Here is a 21,818-nt window from a genome sequence, read left to right as displayed (position 1 = left end):
CCCCGGCGGGCGGCTCGGTGGCGCGGCGCCTCCCGCGCCGGGCTCGGGGCGCTGCGGTGGGTGCGGGGGCGGCCTCCGGGCGGGCTGCGGGAGCCGGCGGCGGCCGAGGGCTGCGGCGGGAGCCTTTCCCTGCCGCCGCCTCCATGGCGGGCGCTGCTCCTGCCGGCCCCGCACCTGATTAGGACGGAGTGAGGCTTTAATCCCCCGCCCCGGCTCTCCCCCGCCTCTCGCCTGGCCCCTCTGCCCTCTCCTCCTTTCCCCCGGCCCCTCCTGCTCCCCCTCCATGTTATTCCTTCCTCCCCCGCCACCCCCGCTTCGCCTCCGCGGTTCCCCGCGCCGGGCCGCGGGGTGATGGGGACCTGTCCCCGCACCCGTCTGTCCTTCTCCCACCTGGCAGCCTCTCGCTCAAGGTCACTGCAGTAATTCCATATGAGCTGCCGAGTGCTGCCGCCTTATCTCCCGCACAGCTTCTGTTTCACTCCCTTTATGTTCCAGGGGGAGTGGGGGGGGGATAACGTGTTCGATAAATCCCACTGCTTGTACCACCGCTGGCACCGCTCCAGCCAGGGCCATGCTCCTCTCACCCCAGCCCCTGCTCCCCATCTCTTCCCGCGCAGACTTCCCGAGCTGCCTCGTGGCGGGGCAAAGTCCAGCTGGGATCAGGTCTCCAGCCCGGACGAGTGGTGCTGGAGCCCATTGCAGTGGATCTGGGGTTTGTCCCACCCAAGGAGACCATTTGGAGGCAGGGGGGACCGTCCTGTCCCGGAAGAGGAGTGCTGGTGTTTGCCAGTGTTTGTCAGTGTTTGCCGGGCCGGTGACACCTTTGGAAAACGTGATTTTATCTCCTGCCTGGGTGTTGGTGGAAAGCAGCGCACGGAGCCAAGTCCTGGAGGACTTTGCTGTGTTGCTGCCCTTGTCCCGAAAGCGTTTCTGTGCCAGGTGGGCAACGGTGCGGCCGTCTGCACCGCAGGCTTTCCCGGGCGGATCCAAAGGCCGCATCGACCAGCTGCATTGCGAAAGGGAATCGATACAGGGAAGCGTCTATGAGAGAAACTTCGGCCACCGCGAGCATGGCGGTGCCAGGCTCCTCTCTGACTCACGGGGGACGTCGCTGACGGGGCCGTGGGGCGCCCGGCCGCTGTCCCGCCAGAGCAGGAGGTGCCGGACCAGTCGCACAGGTTGCACAGGAACGTGGCCGGCACCGTGTGTGGTTTGTGGGCACATTGGCACGGCCCCGACCCAGCTCCGGTGGGAGGGAGCAGTGTCCTGAGCTGGGAGAGAGCTGAACACGGCACAGCGGCTGCAGTCCAGGGAGGTACCAGCACCCCAAGGTGGGTGGTGAGATGGAAACCAGTAATCGCTGTCTGCAGGCACTGCTGCATGGGGGAGATATTCCTCTGCCCACAAGCGTTATCTTGGATGGGGGAAAATTGCCAGTGAGTGAGTCTTGTTGCAGCTGCAGTGGGAGCTCTGGGAGCAGCCTGGCGCCCCGACCCTGCAGTGCGGCCCTGCGGAGGGCAAGGCAGCTCCAGGCAGCCTCTGCCTCTGGCTTTGCTTGGAACTCTGACAAAATGAGGGTAAATGGTGTCTTCCCACCATGCAGGGAGAAGGTGAGGACTAGGACTAGCCCGGAGTAGGGCACAGAGTGGTGCTGGGCTCATGTCAAAATGGGTCCAGACTGACCCACATGGTTTTGCATCCCTTTTGGGTGCAGTGTGTCCCAAGGACGGCACTGCCCGCCTGGGACGCACCAGGGCACCTCCCAGCTGCCCTGGCCCAGGATCTGGGTGCAGAGAAAGCGCAGGCAGTTTAGGGGTTTTTGGAGAGGGAGATTGCGTTATCCATCCCTCTCACTGACCTGACACTGGACGATAGCACCTCGAATTTGCAACCTCGCATCAGAGTGTGCTTCCTTACCTGCAGCCTCTTGTGGTAGCAAAATTACCGAGTTTGCTTGGAAAACCCACCTGAGTGGCTGTCAGCACTGGTAAGTCGTGGCAGGCTCTGACTCATGGCAGGGTTTTGGTTTTGCGTGAGGGTTGGGGGGCCTGAAACCAGCTTGCTGGGACGGTGGGGCTGAGGCAGCCAGGATGTGGAGGAGGTTTTCAAGTGGTTACTTTTAGAAGCAGAAGTGTAGGGTAAAATCTCCAAATGTTGCTGAATCTGGAGCCAAATCTCCTAGTGGCTCTGCGGTGCTGGGTATCAGCTTGCTATGAGATTTTTTTTCCCCTTGAGCATCCTGCATATCTTTGGGTCAGTGAGCAGTGGCAGCCCGGCATGGTGCACTTGACGCCCCGATGATGGGAACTTCCACCTTAAGAAGTGCCCCAGGTGCCAGCCAAGGGCTCTGGGGATGGGTCTCGGTGGCTGGGGTGATGCTGAGGTCTCTGTGTCCCCGCTGCAGGTGCCGGTGAGGCTGCAGCCGTGAGCGCTTATCCCTTCTCCACGGTTCCTGCCCGCTGCCGGCGGGTCTCCAGCACTGCGCAGCCATGACGACCTCGGCACTGCGCCGGCAGGTGAAAAACATCGTGCACAACTACTCGGAGGCAGAGATCAAGGTGCGAGAGGCCACCTCCAATGATCCCTGGGGACCCCCCAGCTCCCTGATGTCAGAGATCGCTGACCTCACCTTCAACACGGTGGCCTTCGCTGAGGTCATGGGCATGATCTGGCGGCGGCTGAATGACAGTGGCAAGAACTGGCGTCACGTCTACAAAGCCCTCACCCTCCTGGACTACCTCATCAAAACGGGCTCCGAGAAGGTCACCCACCAGTGCCGGGAGAACCTCTACACCATCCAGACGCTGAAGGACTTCCAGTATGTGGACCGCGATGGCAAGGACCAGGGCATCAACATCCGAGAGAAGGTGAAGCAGGTGATGGCACTGCTGAAGGACGAGGAGCGGCTGAAGCAGGAGCGGGCACATGCCCTGCAGACCAAGGAGCGCATGGCCCTCGAGGGCATGGGCAGCGGCAGCCACCAAGTCACCTACGGCCGCCGCGCATCGCCCTACGGCGAGGACTACGGCCGGGCCCGGGGCTCGCCCTCCTCCTTTAACTGTGAGTGCTGCCAGCAGGGGCTGGAGGCTCACTTGCGGGGCTCGGGGCTCACTGCGGGGCAGAGGCAGGTGTTGCATTCAGTTTGCACTCACCTGGTGCCCATCACTCCCTGCCACCTTTCGGAGGGGTGGCGGTGAAGCCCGACTCTGTCCTGTGCTCTGGGCAGAGGTTTGGCTGGGCCATTGGTGAACCCCAGCAGTGGTGGCAGCTGGTGGTGGCCTTAACCTTAAACCCACGTCTCGTTTGTGGTAGGGAGCTCTGATGTGGGGCTACGTCCCCTGGGAAGCCACGCTGTGGAGCTGGAGGTGTTGGAATGGGGCCTGGGGAAGCTGCTGCTGTGCTCCTCAAAATACCCCTGTCCTGACACTGCTTCTTCCCCTTTTCGTCTGTTATCTCCCAGCATCATCCTCATCCCCACGGTTTGCCTCCGACCTGGAGCAAGCAAGGCCCCAGACGACAGGCGAGGAGGAGCTGCAGCTGCAGCTTGCGCTGGCCATGAGTCGGGAGGAGGCAGAGAAGGTAGGGTGGCTCTGCTCTCCCTGGGCGTGTGGGGCCGGGCATCTCCCTGCACCTTGCCTTGTCTAGGGGCATGGTGGTTCATTTGTCTGGGAGGAGGGAGGATTTTGGGGGCTGCCTGAGGCCAGTGCATGCACCTGCAACCGCACCAGGCTGCTCATGCTGAGCCCGGCTCCAAAACTGGCAGCAGGCAGATGGAGGCACAGGCTGTCCCTGCTCCCTGTCCTTGTACCAGTGGGGACAGCCCAAGGCTGAGAGGGCCTCCCAGATCCCAGGGTGAATTGGGACGGTCTCCTGGATTCACCGCGACCCCCTCAAACTTGACTGCCCTCTTCTGCTGAGGGCTTGTGGTCTAAGCTCCCCCGTTTCTCTTGTCTTCTTGCAGAGATTTTGGGAGGCAACGCCTCAACCAACACTGTGGTTTGCATGGCGGGCGGGGGGCCAGCAGCATCGCCGGGGCTGTGCACTGGGCTAGGGGCTCGGTGGGGCCGAGTTCTCCCACCCACCAGCCAGTCCTTTCAAACCAGGCTAGAAGGAGCCTGGAAGATAGCACCAGAAGCAGCCGAGCAGGGATGTGGGCAGCAAGGGAGCTGCTGGCCCTGACCGTGAAACCCCCCTGGGGCTGCCCTCTTCCTATCTGCTGCGGCCCTTTTCCACCAGGGACGGCTTATTTGCGCACCGGCTGAGGTTGCCACCGGCTGGCACAGCCTGTGCGGAGCAGGCGGGTACGGCTGGGCACACAAAGTCAGAGGGACGTGGTGAGGGGCTGTGTGCCCAGGCTGCGGGCATCCCCCTGGGACTGGCACTGAGCACCGCGAGCTTGGTCCTGCCGGGGCAGGGGACATGCTTTGGAGATGGCGCTCGCTGCTGCCCGTCTTCCCTGCCTGATGGAGGCTCTTTTGGAGATGGAGCGGAGCGTATATCCCTATTTTTGTCCTGGAATTGGAGTATTTATAGCTTCCACACGTTGCTGCAATGGGAGCTGTAGGAACACACTCCTGAAAGCGTTGCCTGTTGGCGTCCATCTGGGCTGTGCACACATGTGCACACTTGCACACGCTTCTACAGGCGTGCACACCCGCACCGGGGTCCCCATTCCCAGCCCTGGCTGGTCCCATGCCCCTGGACGAGTGTCACGGGGTGGTGATCAGGGCTGCCGTGGTGGCACGAGGACAGTCTCTCCCCAAAATCTGCCTCAGATCTGGGCGCTTCTCCCCCATCAGAGCAGGGCTGGGCAGGATTCCTGAACTGAGGCCGGTCGGTGTCAGAAACCCTCCTCCCAGCAGGCTGCTGGGGCGAGGGGACACCTAATTAATCCCTTCTCCTCCACCGACTGCATCTGAGTCCCCAGAAACCTGGGGGAGATGCTGGCTGCCTGGCCTAGGGTTGTCCCAGCCCAGAGGCAGCGGCAGGTGATGGGTAGGGGAAGGAACTGGGGCAGTGGCCGCAGGGGAGCCTGTTTGAGTGTAGGGACACCAGGCTGGGGGTCCGCAGGCAGAGCTGGCTGGACAGACAGAGGTGCTGTGCAGGCAGGCAAGGGGCCGCAGGAGAGGTGATGGCGAGGACGGGGACCTCCGAGCAGCCCCGCGAGCTGAGGGCAAGCTGAAATGTCACCCAATTTCCTCTGTTGGCAGAAGCCACTTCCTCCAATTTCCAGTACAGACGAAGAAAGGCAATTGCAGCTTGCGCTCGCGCTGAGCAAAGAGGAGCACGAGAAGGTACCTGTGCCCCGCAGCCCCGGGTGCTCCTCTCTCCTTGCACTTGGGCTTCTCTCTGGGGCGCTGGAGCCTGAAACGCCGCCTCACTCCGGCACCTGCTTTGCTTTCGCTGCTGCGGGGCTGTCTGCTGAGCGCTCCTGGTGGGCTCGGCCCCAGAGGAGCCGTCTGCTTGGATGCTGGGACTTTTCGGGGATGCGGTGGCAGCTCCTGTGCCGAGTCTGTGTCCTGGAGAAGGTGCTGGCTGCAGGGTCGCTGAGCTCACGGGGCTCGTCCCTTGTCCCCGCAGGAGGTGAGGGCTTGGCAAGGGGAGAGCTCCCTGGTGCAGAGAACCATGGAGGAGACTGCCCAGGGCGGGGAGGAAGAGGAGGAAGAAGATAAGATGAAGAAAAGCCAGGTACAGCACTGGGGGCCTGGATGGTCACACAGCCAGCCTTGGGCTCCAGGGTGATCCCTCCCTTACCTCTTTATTCCCTTTTTCTTTGCAGTCCTCTATCCTGGAGCTGGCAGATATATTTGGGCCGGCGCCAGCCCCCTCCAGCCACACATGCTGACCCGTGGGATATGCAAGGTGGGAGCAACTCACAGGCTGCCAAAACTTGGGACAATGGCAGAAACCTCTCCTTCCACCTCTGTCCCTCCCTAAGTCCTGGGAGGTCAACAGTAATGACCTCTCACTCCTCCTCCCTCCACCACCCAGTCTGTTGCACTCAGCTGGGAGCTGAGGTCCCCCCGGGCACTTCCTCACTGCTCAGCATCCCTCTGCATCCCACACCGTTCCCTCTCCCATGACTTCCCTTCTTCTTGCAGATACGAAACCCAAAGCAGAGCCCACAGCCTCTGCCTGGACCGGTGCAGCTGACCCCTGGGTGCCGGTCCCAGTCGCTGGTGGGGAGCCCCTCTCCCAGGCGAGCACCTCGTCCCAGCAAACCTCCACCGGGCCCTGGGATTTCCCTGCCGGCACCACCGCTGCTGCCACCTCCGACCCCTGGGGGAAGGCACCCTTGTCGTCTGGCTTCCCTCCCGCGGACCCCTGGGTGACGGCCTCCCCCCCTGCCCCGCTCCCTGGTTCTACGCCGGCTGCCGACCCTTGGGCCGCTGTGGCTGAAACCTCCTAACCCCGGTAAGAGGCTCCATCGGCGTTCCGGCTTTGCCGGGGGCTGCGGGCAGCACTGGCCATCGCTGCCCTCCTGTGAGCGGGCATCCCGGGTGCTCCCCCCCTCCCTCCCACAGCCAGCTCCGCAAACACCCCCTCCCTGCTCCCCTGCCCCGCAGTGGGACGTCCACTTGCCCCTCGGCATCCAGAAGACTTCAAGGAACTTTTAGGCTTTATCTCTGCACAGAACAGGCTGCTTTAATTAACACGGCAGTTAACGGCCCCCCCATGGGAGCAGATAGCAGCTGCCACACCGCTCCGGCAGCGGGGTGATGGCGTGTGTCCCCCCCCATCCCGGTGGTACCTGTTTGTCTGCTCCCCCCAAACCAGTCCTGCGTGCCCAGCCAGGACGGGGCAGTTGCTGCTCGCAGATGCTACATTGCAGATGGGGAAGCGGTTGTAGGAGCAGCCTGTTTCAGAGCTCAATGCTGCTCTCGGTTCCTCCTCGGTGCTTCCTCCAGCCCCACGGAGGTCCCATGTGTGCTGCCCTTGGTTCTGGTCCCTGGGGAGGAGAGCAGAATCCGGCTGGGGGCCAGCGCTGGTTGTTAAAGCATTCCTGAGAGCTGTCCCCTCCGCCTGTCCCTGCTGAGGCTGGGAATGGGACCAGCATTGCCTTCTCCAGACTGAGCTCCTGGTCTGGCTCATCAGCCCCCCGGGCCAGAGCACGTTCCCGACCCCTAGCACTGTGTCGCCGCATGCCCTCCCCTGTCTCCTGCTCCTGCCTCTCTCCTGCCTGTACATCCCCCACCTCTCGCTCCCCGCTTGCTCCCCTCCTTGAGTCTCGCCTCTCCCCCAGCTCCAGGGGGGAATGCTTTCGACCTGTTTGCAAAGCCACCCGAGCCAGCTGAGCCGCCGGAGCAGGAACCCTCGCAGCCGCCTTCCTCTGCCAAGTCCAACAGCCCCGTCGGTAAGAGGGGGGAGCGGGCAGGGGCCGATTTGGGCAGGTGGGGACAGTGACCCGTCCCTGCCCGTGTCAGGGAGGCAGCTCCAGGGCTGGCTGGGCTGTGCACGGCTGCTCGCTGGTGTGGCCAAAGCTTGTCCCCACCTGCAGCCATGTGTGCTGGGGCTTGGGCTGCCCCGTAGCTGAGGGGGCAGTGCTGGTCCTTGTGTGCACCCACGTCTCCAACCCCACCACCTCCCGCGGTGGCTTGGGGGGAGCTCGGCACACCACGCCGCAGCCTCAGCCCCACCGCATGGAGCTGCGACCTGGGGCGTGCCGTTAGCCACTCCGTGCGGTGTTGGGGGGATGCTCCATGCGGTGTTGGGGGGATGCTGTCACCCTTGGTGTCCCCCAGCCGGCTCACGCAGCTCATCTCCTCCCCTGCCCAGAGCTGGACCCTTCGGCGACCTGTTCCCCAGCTCCAGGCAGGACGGGGCGAAGAGCTTTGACCTCACCAACCTGGCTGACTCCCTGCCCGAGTCCGGCAAGGAGCGGAAGGACTGTAAAACCCCTGAGGCTTTCCTTGGCCCCGCTGCCTCCTCCCTGGTCAACCTGGACTCCCTGGTCGCGCCTACGCCGGCCTCCAAGACACGTAACCCCTTCTCTCGGGTAGGTGCCGGTGCCGTGGTGCAGGTGCTGGCCGGGAGAATTCCCTGGGCTGGGCAGAGGGGTGTTTAGGGAGGAAGAGGAGGGCTGGGGATGGCATGGCTGCCTTGACGCATCCCATCATCTCCTTGCTAGGTCTGAGCACGCCATCGCCTACCAACCCCTTCGGCCTCTCCGAGCAGCCCAAGCCGACGCTCAACCAGATGCGGACCAGCTCGCCAGTGCCCAGCCTGCCCGCTGGCCTCCCCGCCAACTCCATGCCTACAGCGCATCCCTGCCGATGCCCCTCAGCAGCGTCCCCACCGCCGCCCCGCCACCTCCCGCCTCCGCCAGTGCCTTCCCCCAGGCTGGCACCTTCCCCGAACTCCCCAGCAATTTGCCGCAGCCTTACTGCCGCTGAGCGGCCCCCCGGCCCCGCGTCCGCTCCGGGGGGGCTCAACCCCTTCCTCTGAATCCTCTGGACGTGTAGACTCTCGCCCTTCCCCAGCTGTTACGGATCCCCCGGCCTTTCCTCCCACCAAGACCTTGGGGGGGCCAGTGGTTCGCTAGCTGCAAGTGGAGGGTGCCCCCCACGCCAGCCCCCTCCCCGTGCCCACCGGTTGGGGGGCAGCCAGCATAAGCCCCCTTGTGTGCCAGGCAAGAGGGGAGCCCCTTCCCCTGCCCCAGGGCAGCACAGGGGCCACGGAGGTGCCTGTCCCAAGGGCTGTGGTTTGGGGGGCTCCAGTGCAGCGGGCCAGGCTGGTGCATGGGGTCTCGCTGCTGGATGGGTCCCCCGGGGGAAGGGGCTTTGCCCCGGTGCCTGTGGGCAGCTCGGGCAGCGCTGGGCCGGGGGGAGCTGGGGTTCGCCTGCCCCCGCCCCTGCTGCCCTCCCGGGCAGGCGCTGCCCCGCACCGGGGTCCCCGGCTGGTTCGCGCTCCCCTGGCTGTCACCCCTCGCCCCTCTCCGGCCGTCCCCCGCCTCGCCCGGCAGCCCGTCGCCCCCTTCCCGCTCGCTGCCCCCCCCGGCCCCTGCAGAGGAGCCGCGGGCAGGGTCCCCGCGGGGGCTGCCGCCGCCTCGCCCGCGGCCGGGCCCCGCTCCGGGCGGCGGGGGGCGCCGGTGCTTCGGCGCAGCTGGAAAGCGGCGGCTGCGGGCTGCCTGCGAGACATAAAACGCTCTGACGGACCCGGTGTGCGGCTCCGCGGCGGGGAGGGCGCACGGGGCGGGGGGAACCGGGGCGGGGGCCGGGCCAGGCCGCGGCGGTGCCGCCCCGGAGGCCTCGGGCCGGTCACGGGGAGCGGCGGCGGCTCCGCCCCGCCCCGTCCCGCCGCCATGTTCGCGGCGCCGCTGCGCGGGGCCCGCAGGTACCGAGAGGGGCCGCGCCGGGGCCGGGCGGGGGGCGCCGGGAGGGGCGGAGCCGGGCGGGGGGCGGGCGGCTGCGAGCCCCGGCTGCGGGCAGCGATCGCTGCGGCACCTGGCAGCCCTTCTGCATCGTCGCCGCCGTCCCGAACCTCCGCTGCCGCTCTAAATCCCCCCGCACCCCTCCTGCATCCCGTGTGTCCCCCTGCACCTCCCACCCCCCCAAATCCCCTCTGGATCCTCGCGCGCCTGTATCCCTCCTGCATCTCCCCTAAACCCCCCTGAATCCCTCCTAAATCTCTCAGCATCCTTACACCCCTCTTGCATTCCCTGAAATCCTCCCTGCATCCTTCTGCATCCTTCCTAAGTCCTCCCTGCACCTCTCCCGCATTGCCTTAAATCCTCCCTGCATCCCTGTAGCCCCTGCATGACTTTGCATACTCCTTGCACCCCCTCCCGCATCCCTGCACGCCCCCCACATCCCTGCGCCCCAGTCCTGCATCTCACCCGGCAGCAGGAGGATCTCCTTGGTCCCTTCCTGTCCCTGGCCGCGAAGAGCCTGTGCCACCCTGCCCCCCCTGACCCCGCACCCACGAGTGGGGTTTTCCTCTTGAGGACACACAGGTCAATCCCGCAGATGCTGCTCCGTCACCTGCAGCTGTGGGTGACTCTCCCCCCAAAGGATGCTGGTGGGCTGGGGCCTGGAGGGAAGGGAGCCCTGGTGATGGCAGAGCCCGGGCCATACCTGTGCTGAGCTGCAGGAGAGCCTCCAGCAAGCAGGGAGGGATTTGGGGGTCCTGGAGGGGAGGGGGGGATGGAGGGCTGAGACTGCCCCAGTCGAGTCCCCAGCCTGGGGCTGGGAGCAGTTCCTGCAGTGGGGAGCAGCACCCTGTGCTGGGCACCCACAGGAGCCAGGGTGAAGGTGGGTGCTGCTGTGGGGTGTCATGGCTCTCCCCAGGGGCTGTGCGGTGTGGAGCAGGAGATGATGAGCCTGCTTGGCCTCGCAGGTGTGCGTTCCTAACAGGGAGCGTGACCATGGCCACGGGGGGAACAACCGGCCCCCCAGCGTCCCTCGTCACACCAACCGCCTGGTTAACGAGAAGTCCCCCTACCTGCTGCAGCACGCTCACAACCTGTGGATTGGTAAGAGCGATCAGTGCCGTCCTCCCTCCTCCTCTCCTTGTGTCCGTGGGGCTGCCATGGAAGCGATGGCAGGAGAAGCACTGTAGCCTCCTGTGTGGCTCCCTGGGCTTGGGATCCACGCTCCGGAGCCGGCCGTGTCCTCAGCTGCCCTGACCACCCTCCCCAGGAAGCGGCTTCTCGGACAGCTTTAGAGGAGCCCGGGTCCCAGCAGCAGTGACCCTGAGGCTCCTTTCTTGTCTTCCCCCTACAGGTACCTTGGGGTCAGGAAGCCTTTGATAAAGCAAAGAAAGAAAATAAGCTGATATTCCTGTCAGGTAACCAGAACCAAGACATGTTTTGTGTTGCCGTGTTGTTCAGTAGATGACCAGGTGAGCCAGGCTGGGTCCTGAGCTGGTGTGCCAGCGGCCACAGTGGGCAAGGACGAACACTGGGTGGTCCATGTGCTTTAGTACTCTTGCTGAAGATGGGCTGCCTCCAGGGGCCCTCCTAGCTACCGGAGTCCTTGGCCAGATCTTAGAAGCAAGAGCTGGAGAGCCAGGAGAACCTGCGGCCTCCATGCTTGCAGGAGGCCTTTCTCCATCTCTTCTGCAAGGGGCCAGCAGCTGTTACCCATAGCAGTTTCCCGCCTCTGAGCTACCTTCCCATAGCCGTGTCCGCTCCCTGCCAAGGGCCTTTCCTCACTCGCCTGAGCTTGTTTTCAGTTGGCTACTCCACCTGCCACTGGTGCCATGTGATGGAGGAGGAGTCCTTCAGAACAAGGAGATCGGGGAGATTATGAACAAGAACTTTGTGTGTATCAAAGTGGATCGTGAGGAGCGGCCAGATGTGGACAAAGTGTACATGACCTTTGTGCAGGTAAGGGAGGCACAGGCAGGGCTTTGATGGCTCTCAAGGTGAGGTTCATGGTCATATTCCTCAGGCAAGAAGAACCAGTATGTGGAGTGGTCTGAATGGGGTCATGCGTGATCACAAGGGGGAAGAGAAGCGCACGTCTGTCCTCAAGTGAGGCATGAGCGTGTGCCAGAGGGACACAGAGCAGAGGGTGCCTCTTGTGTGACCTTGGTGCACCCATGGTTTGTCTTTCAGGCGACCAGCGGTGGAGGTGGCTGGCCGATGAGCGTCTGGCTGACTCCAGACCTCAAGCCCTTTGTAGGGGGGACGTACTTCCCTCCTGAAGACGGAGTTCATCGCGTTGGCTTTCGCACTGTGCTGCTCCGAATCGCAGAGCAGGTACGGAGCAGGAACGGTGGAGCAGGCAGCGCTCAACTGAAAGGGCACCAGGGAAATTGGTCCGGGCTTGACGGGTGACTGAGTGAAGAGAGACAGTCATGAGAAACAGTAGCCCAGAGAACGTGTCAGAGCTTTGGCTGGATTAGAGATGGGTTGGAATGACCTGGGGGGGGACCGAGAACTGAAGGTGCATTTGGGACTGGTGCAAGGCAGGAAGCAGAGAGAGAGAGACAAAAAATGGCAGAACTGACTTTCTCGCTCCATGTCTTAGTGGAAGGAGAACAAAGATGCCCTGTTGGAGAACAGCCAGAAGATCCTGGAAGCATTGCTACACAGGTCTGAGATCCGTGCACGGGGCCAGGAGTCACCCCCACCATCCAAAGAGGTGATGGCCACCTGTTTCCAGCAGCTCTCCAACTCCTATGATGAGGACTACGGCGGCTTTTCCGAATCCCCCAAGTTCCCACCCCAGGTCAGTCTCGCCGCTGCTGCTGTGCCCGGCTGCGGGGCAGTGTTGTGGTTTAACCCCAAACAACTTAGCTGCTCGCTCACCCTCCCCACCACTGGGGAATGAGGAAGAGAATAAAGGGGAAAAGGGAAGGAGACTCGTGGGTTGAGATAAGAACAATTTAATAATAATATAAAATTCGAAGTAATAATGATAAAATAATAATAAATATGAAAAAATATATAGACAATATATATATGAACAAGTGATGCACAGCATAATTGCTCAGTACTCGGTGACCAATGCTTGTCCTGGCAACTGATTCTGAGACAGATGAGTCCCAACACCATCCTGGACGAGTGAGAGGCCTGAAAAGAGGCAGAGAGAGAGACAGAGAGAGAACTCAGAGAGACTGAGAGTCCAAGAGCTCTTGGAAGAGAAAGAATGATTCCAATTTCCCAATCAACCCTCGTCTCTACACTGGGCATGACATTCCATGATATGAAATACTCCCTTGGCCAATTTGGCCCTCAATCCTAAGTCTCAGTTCAAATCACAAGGGCAGTTGTTGCCCCTTTGTCCTGACCATGCCTCCCCCACCCGTTGTGCTCCTGCACCCTGGCAAACACGGGGAGCTGGAAAGTCCTTGATGTCTCAGTGCCAGCTGTGAACATCAGTGTGCTGTCAACATCCTTCTCATAACAAATCCCAGAGTAAATCCGAAACACAGAGCTCTTCTACCTGCTAAAAAGAAAACTAACTCTGTTGCAGCCGAAACCAGGACAGGTGGGCAGTGCCCGGGGGGAAGAGCCCTCCCCCCCAGCCTCCCATTTTCTCCCTGTATTTCAGTGAATTTGAATTTCCTCTTCACGTACTGGGCCCTGCACCGGAACGACTCCAGAAGGTGCCCGGGCACTGCAGATGGCTCTGCACACCCTCAAGATGATGGCCCATGGGGGGCATCCATGACCACATCAGTCAGGTAGGAGGAAAGCCTCGGGGGTAAACCCCCGGCATGCCCGGGAGGCGTGGGGTGGAGGCATGGGGTGGAGACGTGTCCACTTGATCTTTACAGGGTTTTCACCCGCTACTCCACCCGACCAGCACTGCATGTGCCTCACTTTGAGAAGATTGCTGTACGACCAGGGGCAGCTGGCAGCCACGTATAGCAGAGGCCTTTCAGGTAGAGCCGCGGCATCCCTCTGCGGGGCCTTGCTCGGTGTGCGGAGGGCTGGCTGGTTTTGGGAGCAGCTTCAAAGCCTGCTCCCCAAGATGGTGCCCATCCCATGGGCATGGAGCGGTCCTGTATCTCCCCATCATCCACCAGTCTTTGTCCGTACAGGAACACTGCACAAATCCATGACAGTTTAGCTCCAGGGTTCTGAGCATAACGAGAGGGTAACAGCCTTCTGGCTGGTCTTTGCAAGCCAGCAAACACGTGCTGCTGCTCTGACCTTGGCGTAACTCCAGGGTTGCTCTCCAGTGCCCGTAGATTTCTACCAGAGATCTTACTCTGAATCCATCCCACGTTTAAAATCCCTGACTTTGAATGTGTTTCCTCTCCTTTGCCAGCTCTTTAAATCTAAATCTCTTATTATACCTTGCTGTGCCTCTTGCTTCCCCCCTGCCCCCTTGTACAATCAACGGGCCCCCGTGCCTCCCGCAGATCTCTGGCGATGAATTCTTTGCCGATGTTGCCCGAGACATTCTGCACTACGTCTCACGGGACCTGAGTGACCAGGTAGGTTGTTCCCTGGGCTGGGCCAGAGGCAGACGCTTACCCCTGCCCTGGGCCATGGCTCGGGGCTGCTTTTCCCTCTCTCCCTTCCCACTGACTTCCGTCTGGGGCACTTCTGGGGCTTGCTGGCCGGACTGTCAGCCCCACAGTGATGGGGAGTCAGCCAAAGGTGCTGTCACAGTAGCTGGAGGGTCTCTCTGTTGCTCTTTTCCAGGCAGGAGGTTTCTACAGCGCAGAAGATGCCGATTCCTACCCAACCATGGCGTCCAAAGAGAAGCGAGAAGGAGCTTTCTGTGTGTGGCAGCCGAGGAAATCCGGGCTCTCCTTCCTGACCCTGTTGAGGGGGCCACGGAGGGGACAACCCTGGGAGATGTCTTCATGCACCACTACGGAGTGAAGGAGACTGGCAACGTGAGCCCCATGAAGGTGAGAGAGAGCAACGATCTGCTGGGTGCCGGGAGCATCGGTGGGGTACCCACACCCCTGAGCATGGAGGGATGCAGAGCATCCTGAAAGCACGTGGGTTTCAACCCCTCCTTACCTGATGATGTTTGTAGAATAGGGCTCTCCTTCAGGACCCCCATCAGGAGCTGAAGGGCAAGAACGTCCTTATTGTGCGGTGCTCCCTGGAGCTGACGGCGGCCCACTTTGGGCTGGAGCCAGGGCAGCTGGGTGCCCTGCTGCAGGAGGGCCGCGGAGGCTGGCGGCAGCCCGGGCACAGCGACCACGGCCACACTTGGCACACCAAGATGCTGGCGGCGTGGAATGGTGAGAGGTGGCTCAGCCCCGGGAGTGCATGCCTTGGCCGGACCCCTCCACGGCTGCCCAGGGTTGGCATGTTTTGGGGGGCTGCTGGGACTGGACAGGCCCCGCGGAGGCAGTGGGTGGGCTGGGGTCCAGGGCTGTGGGAGCACCTGGGGTAAGCGACCCCACACCTGCGAGCCATGGGGCTGCCCAGCGTCGGGATATGTCTCTGGCTTCGTTTTTCCTCCTCTGTTGCCGGCAGAGAGCAGCAAAACCCTTCCCCTGGCTCAGCCCAGCTCCTCCCGTTGGGAAGGGGACTGAGTTGGGGATCCAGGACCCAGGCGGGGTGCAGACCCCGTCGCTGCTGCTGCCTTAGCTGGGGGACCACAGCTCTGTGTCCATTTGTCCAGGTGTCCTGCAGCAGGTGATACTGCAGTACCTGAGGCGCTGCTCCCAGCAGCAAGTGCATGGGTAGGGGTCTGGTGTGAGCTGGAGCTTATACCGCATCCTGCAGACAGACAGATCCTCTTAAGCCCTGTTTGTGCCAAAGCGAAGGCTCGGCGCTTGCTGGCCTTGCAGCGCTCTGCCCCTCTCTTTGGTGACAGTGAGTGACTTTCGTAGTGGTTTGAACCGAGCCCTGACCTGCCTTGAGCGTCGGGGGAGGATGAGCTTCGCACTGAGCGTCCTTTAAAGGAAAGACAGTGACACTCCTGCTGGTTCCTTGCGCCCCCCTGAGCCCATCCCCATGTCTGTGCCTGTGCAGGGCTGATGATCTCGGGCTTTGCCCAGGCCGGGCAGCCCTGGCCGAGCAGGAGTTTGTGAGCCGGGCTGCGCGGGCGGCTGCCTTCCTGCGGAGACACCTCTTCGACCCTGCCAGCGGGAGGTTGCTGCGGAGCTGCTACCGGGGCAAAGACAATGCGGTGGAGCAGAGGTGAGCAGTGGGACAGAGAGTGTGTCTGGACCGACTGGCCATCCCGCAGGTGCTGCCCAGGCCCCCGGCGGTCCCCATGCTCCTCACCTCCAGGCAGGACTGAACATGGAGGGAGGGAGGCTGTTGCCTTGTGTGGAACTGCCTCCGGAGCAGTTTGGGATGGATTAGTGCCCCCCACCCAGTGAGGAGGAATGAAGGTCAAATCCTTTCCCATTCCTCATCTTCCAAGCTGGCAGGAGTCTTCCCCTGCCCTCCCCTGATGTACAGAAACCTGGGGCTGGGCTGTGTGATGACTTGGCACGGCCGCTGCTTATCTTAGACCGAGCCCTGAGGTGGCATCCCTTTGGTAGCAGGCACTAACAGGTAGAGCTTTGCTGGGTTGGAGAATGTTTCCCACCTGGCTGGTGTAGAGACCCTGGATACTCCTTCCCTATCTCCCACTGCAGTGCTGTGCCCATCCGGGCTTCCTGGAGGACTACGTCTTCATCATCCAGGCTCTCTTTGACCTGTACGAAGCCTCACTGGAGCAGGGCTGGCTGGAGTGGGCCCTGCAGCTCCAGCACATGCAAGACAAGCTCTTCTGGGACCCCAAAGGCTTTGGGTATTTCTCCAGTGAGGCAGGAGACCCCTCTCTGCTCCTGCGCCTGAAGGATGGTGAGCTTGGGGACATGGCTGTGCTCTGCGTGGGTTACAGCGTGAGGCAGCTTAGGGAGGGCCAAGCTGTGGGGTGGGGAGGTGTTGGGCTGATGGAGAAGAGTTGTCCCCCACAGACCAAGATGGAGCAGAGCCCAGCGCCAACTCTGTCACTGTCACAAACCTGCTCCGAGCAGCTTGTTACTCCGGCCACACGGAGTGGGTGGAAAAAGCCGGGCAGATCTTGGCTGCCTACTCAGAGAGGCTGCAGAAGATCCCGATAACCCTGCCAGAGATGGCCCAGGCCACTGCTGCCTTCCATCACACCCTCAAACAGGTACGGGCTGGGCTCGTGTCCCCTCTGGCACCTGCCGCAGGGCGGGGGCCTGGCTGTGGCATGGGCGCAGTCACAGCTCTCTGCCTTCTCCCTCCTGCTGCCTGCGCTCTCCCGGGGCAGGTCGTTATCTGTGGGGACCCCCAAGGAGAAGACACGAAGGAGATGCTGCGCTGCGTTCACTCCGTCTTCAGCCCAAACAAGGTAGAGGTGCCATCCTGCCAGCCCTGCCAGCCTCCCCAGGCCCCCTTGCAGCCGCTCCCTGCCAGCTGCCATCATGCTGTGTGCTGCCACCTGCATTGCTGGTGCCTTCGTCCTTTCTCCCAGCATGGCTGTAGCATCCATCCTCCTCCTCCTTGGTCCTGCCTGCCTTCTGGGGAGCGTCCTCTCCAGTCCTTATTCGTAAGTGCAGCGGTAGGGCCGTGGCTCAGCCCTTGCACCCCTCTCCCTGGCACGGAGCGCTGGCAGCCCAGCACAGGCAGCGGCTGCAGCAGCATCCGCTGTCACTGCCGGCTGTTTACAGTGCCCAGCCTGAGCTCGGCGTCCCCAGCGCTGCTTCCCCAGGGAAAAACCTTTCATTCCGGTCTGGATGTGTCATGCCCGGTGCTGATCCAGCTGGTGCTGGGTCACCTTCTTGCGTCCCTGGGGAGCGGTGAGGCTGTGCCTCGCTCTGGCTCTGGGTACCCCCGACTGGGAGGGGCTGCCTTTTCCCAAAAGCTTTGCCCCAAGCTGTGCTGTTTTTCTGTGCCGGGGTCACCGCCTCACTCTGCTTGTCAGCATCCCCCGCTCAGGGCTGCGTCTCTCGGTGCATCCCACGGAGAGGCCGTGCTGCCGCAGGGACAGAGCTGGCAGGAAAGGGCAGCGTGGCAACTGGTGCCCGCCACACTGGGCAGGCAGCATCCCTGTGCCAAGGACGGATGGCTCACGCCTTGGCAAGGCTGTGGAGCCAAGGGAAGCGGCGCTGGGCTGCGGGCAAGGAGGCTCAGTGTTTCAGCCTCTGGAGCAGTTTCATCCTGAGTGTGTCAGGGTCCTGGTGCCAGGGACTGGCATGTTGAGCCACAGCATGTGGGGAGCTGGCAGTGGGGCCACAGCACCATAGCCCCGGCTGGGGTGAACTGGGAAGGGCTGAGCCGTCAGCGCGGGATTCCCTGCTCTATCCTCGTGTTAGCTCAGCCCATGGGGCTTTCATCCCTGACGCTCTGCCTACGTGCCCAGTGGTGTTTAACAATGGTGTTGGAGGATGGTCACAACTTCGTCTCGGAGCAGGGGATGGGGACGCAGCTCTCTATCCTTCCATCGCCATCTCCTGTCCAGCAGCGCCCTTGACCATGCCAGTCTCCGTGCTGCATGCGAGGCCTCTGCTGCTGCGCTCTTCCTCTCTCCGGTGGAAGGATTACAGTGGGTGACCCAGTTTTGCAGGGACGGGGAGCGCTGTGGTGGCAGCGAGGAGCCCCGCACCGCTACTGATAACCCGCTCGCTTTCCCTGCAGCTGTTCAGCCATCAGTCCCCTGAGTCCCTGCGGGATCCGAGGGAGGGAGACGCAGCCGGCAGCTTTGGGGCATTGAGCAGAGCAAATAGCGCAGCCATTCCCTCTCCTCCCGTGCAGCTCCATGCTCTCCTGCTAAGCTGGTAACAAGCCCGGCTGGTGGGACACTTCCTCCCCAGGGGCAGGTCCATCACCCGCAGGCTGTTGCCTCCCTTGGAGCATGGAGGAAGAGCAGGGCTGACTGCTCTGGGTGGATATTTCCGTGGGGGAGCAAAGCCCTGGAGTGCTGGGGAGCTGCCTGAGGACAGCGGCCCCTGCCCAGGCTGTCCGTGGGGGGCTGTGCCTGGTGGGGCAGGACGCAGAGCCATGCTTCCCCCAAGCCATCCTGCTGCGGCTCCCCCGCTGCCACACTCCTTCCCTGTGGGCAGCTTCGTCCCTGCCGGCACCAATGGCTCCTCACCTCACAGAGGTGATGGAGAGAAGGGAGGAGAATCCCACCACTCACAGGGTCGCCCCGACTTGGGGAGCAGCCTGCTGCTGCCCGACAGCCGCCCCTCTTTCTGTGCTGCATCGCACGGTGATGCAGCTGCTGCCTTTCCCACCTGCCTTCAGCCCCCTCCAGCTGCTCCCCACTTCTCCTCCCCACTTGGAGAAGCTGCTGGAGGCAGAGCAGCCCCCAATCACCTGCTCCGGGAATTTATCAACTTTGGGAATCGGCTTTGCCAAGGAGTTGGGGAAATGTCACTGCCGTGTCCCCTGCCGCCCCCACTCCCTTGGCGCGGGCAGGGAGCTGGGGGCTCTGCTGGATTGCAGGAACACAATTAATTAGGTCGTTCCAGTAATTAATTCCTTACAAACCTCACGTTGAAATCCTTGCTGTAACGAGATGCTGATGATAGGACAGCATTGAGGTCGCGGGTTTAAATGGACCCTGGGCCCGGAGGAGCCCTTTGCCGCAGGCAGCTGCCGCAGGGATGCGAGTGCTCCGGGGGCGATGCCGGTTGCTGCTTCCCTGGGGGTCCCGCTGCCAGAAGCAGAGAGGGTTGGATCCCAGCTCTGAGGCTGAATCCCAGCTCCTGGTATAGATCCCTGCCCTGTTAATGGTCTTTAGGGTAATTATGAAGGATCCCATTATCTGCTCAGCTGCAGAGCACTAGCCTGCTGCTCGCCTTCATCCTGGCCCCGCACGAGGACCTTGGGGAGCTCGTGAGAAAAATGAATAATGAATTTCAGATTGGACATGAATTGGTAATTAATCACTCCTGGAATTAATTCCAGACAAAGGCGAGGGGGGGAGGAGGTTGGGTGGGGGAGCAGGAGGCAGGCAGGGAAAGGGCTGAGCCAGAGCTGGGTCAAGGCAGAGATGTGAGGTGATGGGGACGTGATAGGACTGCAGCAGCTGCTACCTGGGGCAAAGGCTTGGGGATGTGGTCACCCTCTGGGGGTACATGTGGCGAGGGCAGCCCCTGCCAGGCACCGTGGGGGCCGCACCGGTGTCAGTGGTGGGTGTTGGTGCTGGGTTTGCTCCTGGCCCTGGGGCTGGTGGCAGAGGATGCCACAGGTGGGGCAAGCGGTGCCATGATGGAGGTGTGTGTGCCACTGCCTGGCAGCTGGCAGGGTGGTGGGAGCCAGGGTGGCAGCATTTGAGGTCAGCATCCCTCAGTGGCGGTGGCATGAGCAGCGCAAACGCGTGTTGAGCGTGTCAGTGCTCGGTGGGCGCATGTGCGGGGCTGGGGCTGGGCACAGGCAAGGTACAGCTGTGCTCTGGCAGTGGGATGCTGCTGCCCTGTCTGGGGCCTGGGAACAGTCTGTGCTCTGCTCACCCTTCGCATCTGTGTTGGCCCAGGCTCCCTGCAGATCCTGGCCTTTCCCCTGATCAGCCCGCGAGCCCTGAAGCTTTGACAAACATTTTCCCTTTCAGAAAAGCTAATTATCATGGCAGCCCCAGCATCACCCCTGACTGGTGCTGCCAAGTCAGCCCCCAACCCACTGCTCGTGGTGTCCTGAGTGTTTTGGGAAGTGTTTGGAGGGCAGGAGGAGCTGGGCTTCAGGGTGGGATGGGGTGATGGTGCAGCTGGTGCCGGGGTTAGGGCTGTCCCCGGGGGCCGGCTGGGTGTCCCTGGGGGCCATCTGGCTCACGAAGCCCTCCTCTGGCTGGTGTGTGCTGGTCCCTGTGCCGTGTCTGTGATGCCGGGTGATGGGTGGGCAGAAGGGAGGCAAAGCTGCGAGTAGTGTGGACCACGAGCATGACGGGGACGTGGCTGCTGTGGGACCCTGGCAGAGGCCTGGCATGGGTCCCCTCGGTTCCCCGTCCCCTCCTGTCTTTTGGGGGACGCTGCCAGCATGTGGCATGTTTGTGGGCAGGGAAGGGCCATCTGGCTGGCGCCAGCTGCACTCTCACAGCTCCTTCTCCGGCAGGCGCTGATGCTGGCGGATGGGGACGGCGCTGGGTTCCTCTACCGCCAGTTGCCTTTCCTGGCATCCCTGGAGAGGAAGGATGGGAAAGCCACTGCTTATCTCTGCAGCAACTTCACCTGCTCCCTGCCCGTCACCTCGCCCCAGGAGCTGCGCGGGATGCTCTGCCTGTGAGCCCCGCAGACTGCGAGGGACAGACAGTCCAACACACCAACCTGGGAACATGGGAGAGACCCCTTAATAAAGCCACCCTGGGCATCAGCTGCCTCCTGGATGGTTCTTAGCAATGCAGGGGCTGTGCCCTTGCCTGCCTGCACTGCTGCTCTGGCAGCATCTCAGCAGAACCGGCTCTGGTCCCTGGTGCTGGTTTTGGCATGGCCAGGAGGCACCCACTGAGCAGCATCTCCTTCCCCTGCACGTGCGCTCGCTCCTCGCCTCTTCCCGCAGAGGAAAAGGAAAATACATTAAACATAAATCCCAGCGTTAATGGAGAAGTCAGATGGGAAACTACTAGAGTTCCTATAGCAACCCGGGGTAACGGCAAAAGCACCTGGATGACTTGGGAGTCAAGTGCTGTTGAAAGCGTTACTGGTTTTGACGGCCCCGGTGTTTTTCCATTACAAGGTAGATTGTAACATACATTAAGTTAATATATAGTGCGTGCAGAAAACCTGCTGGTTACCACAACTGATGGAAAGGTGCCACAGAACCCAGCCAAGGCACTTCCAAACAGCTACACGTCTCATCCCGGCTTTGCCAAGGGTGCAGAGACCTGGCACAGCTCGAGAAAGCGCTTCTCCAAGTCCTGTTTGTGTGTAAAAGGCCGGGCAGCCAGTGCCAGGATGGGGCTCATGAGGCTGCACCCGTTCCCTTGGCACCCCTGGCGAGGTGGGAACCTTCCCGGGGCGGGGGTGGCTGGAGGGGGCTGGGGATATGGGGAGCAAGGGGGCTGGTGTGCCCCACTGCTGCCCCAGGATATTGAGCGTCACTGCGGGTGGGTGCCCCCACCCAGCACCCCCAGCTGGGTGTCCCCAGGTGGGAGATGTCTCACTGGTGCCTCGGTTGAGGCATTGCTCTGACATCCCAGGGGTTCCCCTGCATGGCAGCCTGCACCCCGGCTGGGGGGATGCCATCAGCTGGCAGCAAAGCAGAGCTGAGCTGTGCTGCCTGCCGGCTTTCCAGTGGGTTGTGCCAGGATTCGGGGCTAAGGGGCCAGGAGAACGCCTTTGAAGTCGAAGAAGAATTTTGCACCTCATTCGTGAATGCTTTCTATGCTGGTGGAAGAGGAGGGGGGTTTATTTTCTCTCCTTTCTTGGTTTTGAAAGCTCAAGTGTTTCTGGAAATCCAGCTGAAAATTGCTGGTTTGGCAGATGGCTGGCTGCTTTCC

General features: G+C 62.1%; 2 protein-coding genes across 2 annotated transcripts; both read left to right on the top strand.

The window, feature by feature from the left end:
• Window positions 1-1,884: 1,884 nt before the first annotated feature.
• EPN3 (epsin 3) lies at window positions 1,885-8,490 on the top strand. The gene is given in 15 exon segments (XM_086624038.1): window positions 1,885-1,987; window positions 2,405-3,060; window positions 3,461-3,579; window positions 5,211-5,294; window positions 5,581-5,688; window positions 5,780-5,838; window positions 5,840-5,862; window positions 6,102-6,399; window positions 6,401-6,414; window positions 7,244-7,337; window positions 7,756-8,006; window positions 8,129-8,251; window positions 8,254-8,379; window positions 8,382-8,408; window positions 8,411-8,490. Coding segments are annotated over 14 exon segments (1,932 nt in total). The 5' UTR covers window positions 1,885-1,987; window positions 2,405-2,489; the 3' UTR covers window positions 8,446-8,490.
• Window positions 8,491-9,302: 812 nt separating this feature from the next.
• SPATA20 (spermatogenesis associated 20) lies at window positions 9,303-20,692 on the top strand. The gene is given in 27 exon segments (XM_086623958.1): window positions 9,303-9,333; window positions 10,336-10,396; window positions 10,399-10,471; window positions 10,696-10,785; window positions 11,173-11,223; window positions 11,226-11,326; window positions 11,558-11,701; window positions 11,973-12,177; window positions 12,999-13,039; window positions 13,041-13,103; window positions 13,105-13,131; window positions 13,225-13,233; window positions 13,235-13,279; window positions 13,281-13,327; window positions 13,812-13,890; window positions 14,102-14,186; window positions 14,189-14,313; window positions 14,463-14,574; window positions 14,577-14,626; window positions 14,628-14,655; window positions 15,395-15,424; window positions 15,427-15,562; window positions 16,009-16,019; window positions 16,022-16,216; window positions 16,333-16,532; window positions 16,653-16,733; window positions 20,420-20,692. Coding segments are annotated over 26 exon segments (2,247 nt in total). The 5' UTR covers window positions 9,303-9,333; window positions 10,336-10,363; the 3' UTR covers window positions 20,606-20,692.
• The last annotated feature ends 1,126 nt before the right edge of the window (window positions 20,693-21,818 follow it).

The sequence above is a fragment of the Tauraco erythrolophus genome, chromosome 20 (genome assembly GCF_009769465.1).
Source record: "Tauraco erythrolophus isolate bTauEry1 chromosome 20, bTauEry1.pri, whole genome shotgun sequence".
NCBI lineage: Eukaryota > Metazoa > Chordata > Aves > Musophagiformes > Musophagidae > Tauraco > Tauraco erythrolophus.
The sequence above is the reverse complement of the archived record's forward strand: the minus strand, read 5'-3'. Positions and strand labels throughout refer to the sequence as shown.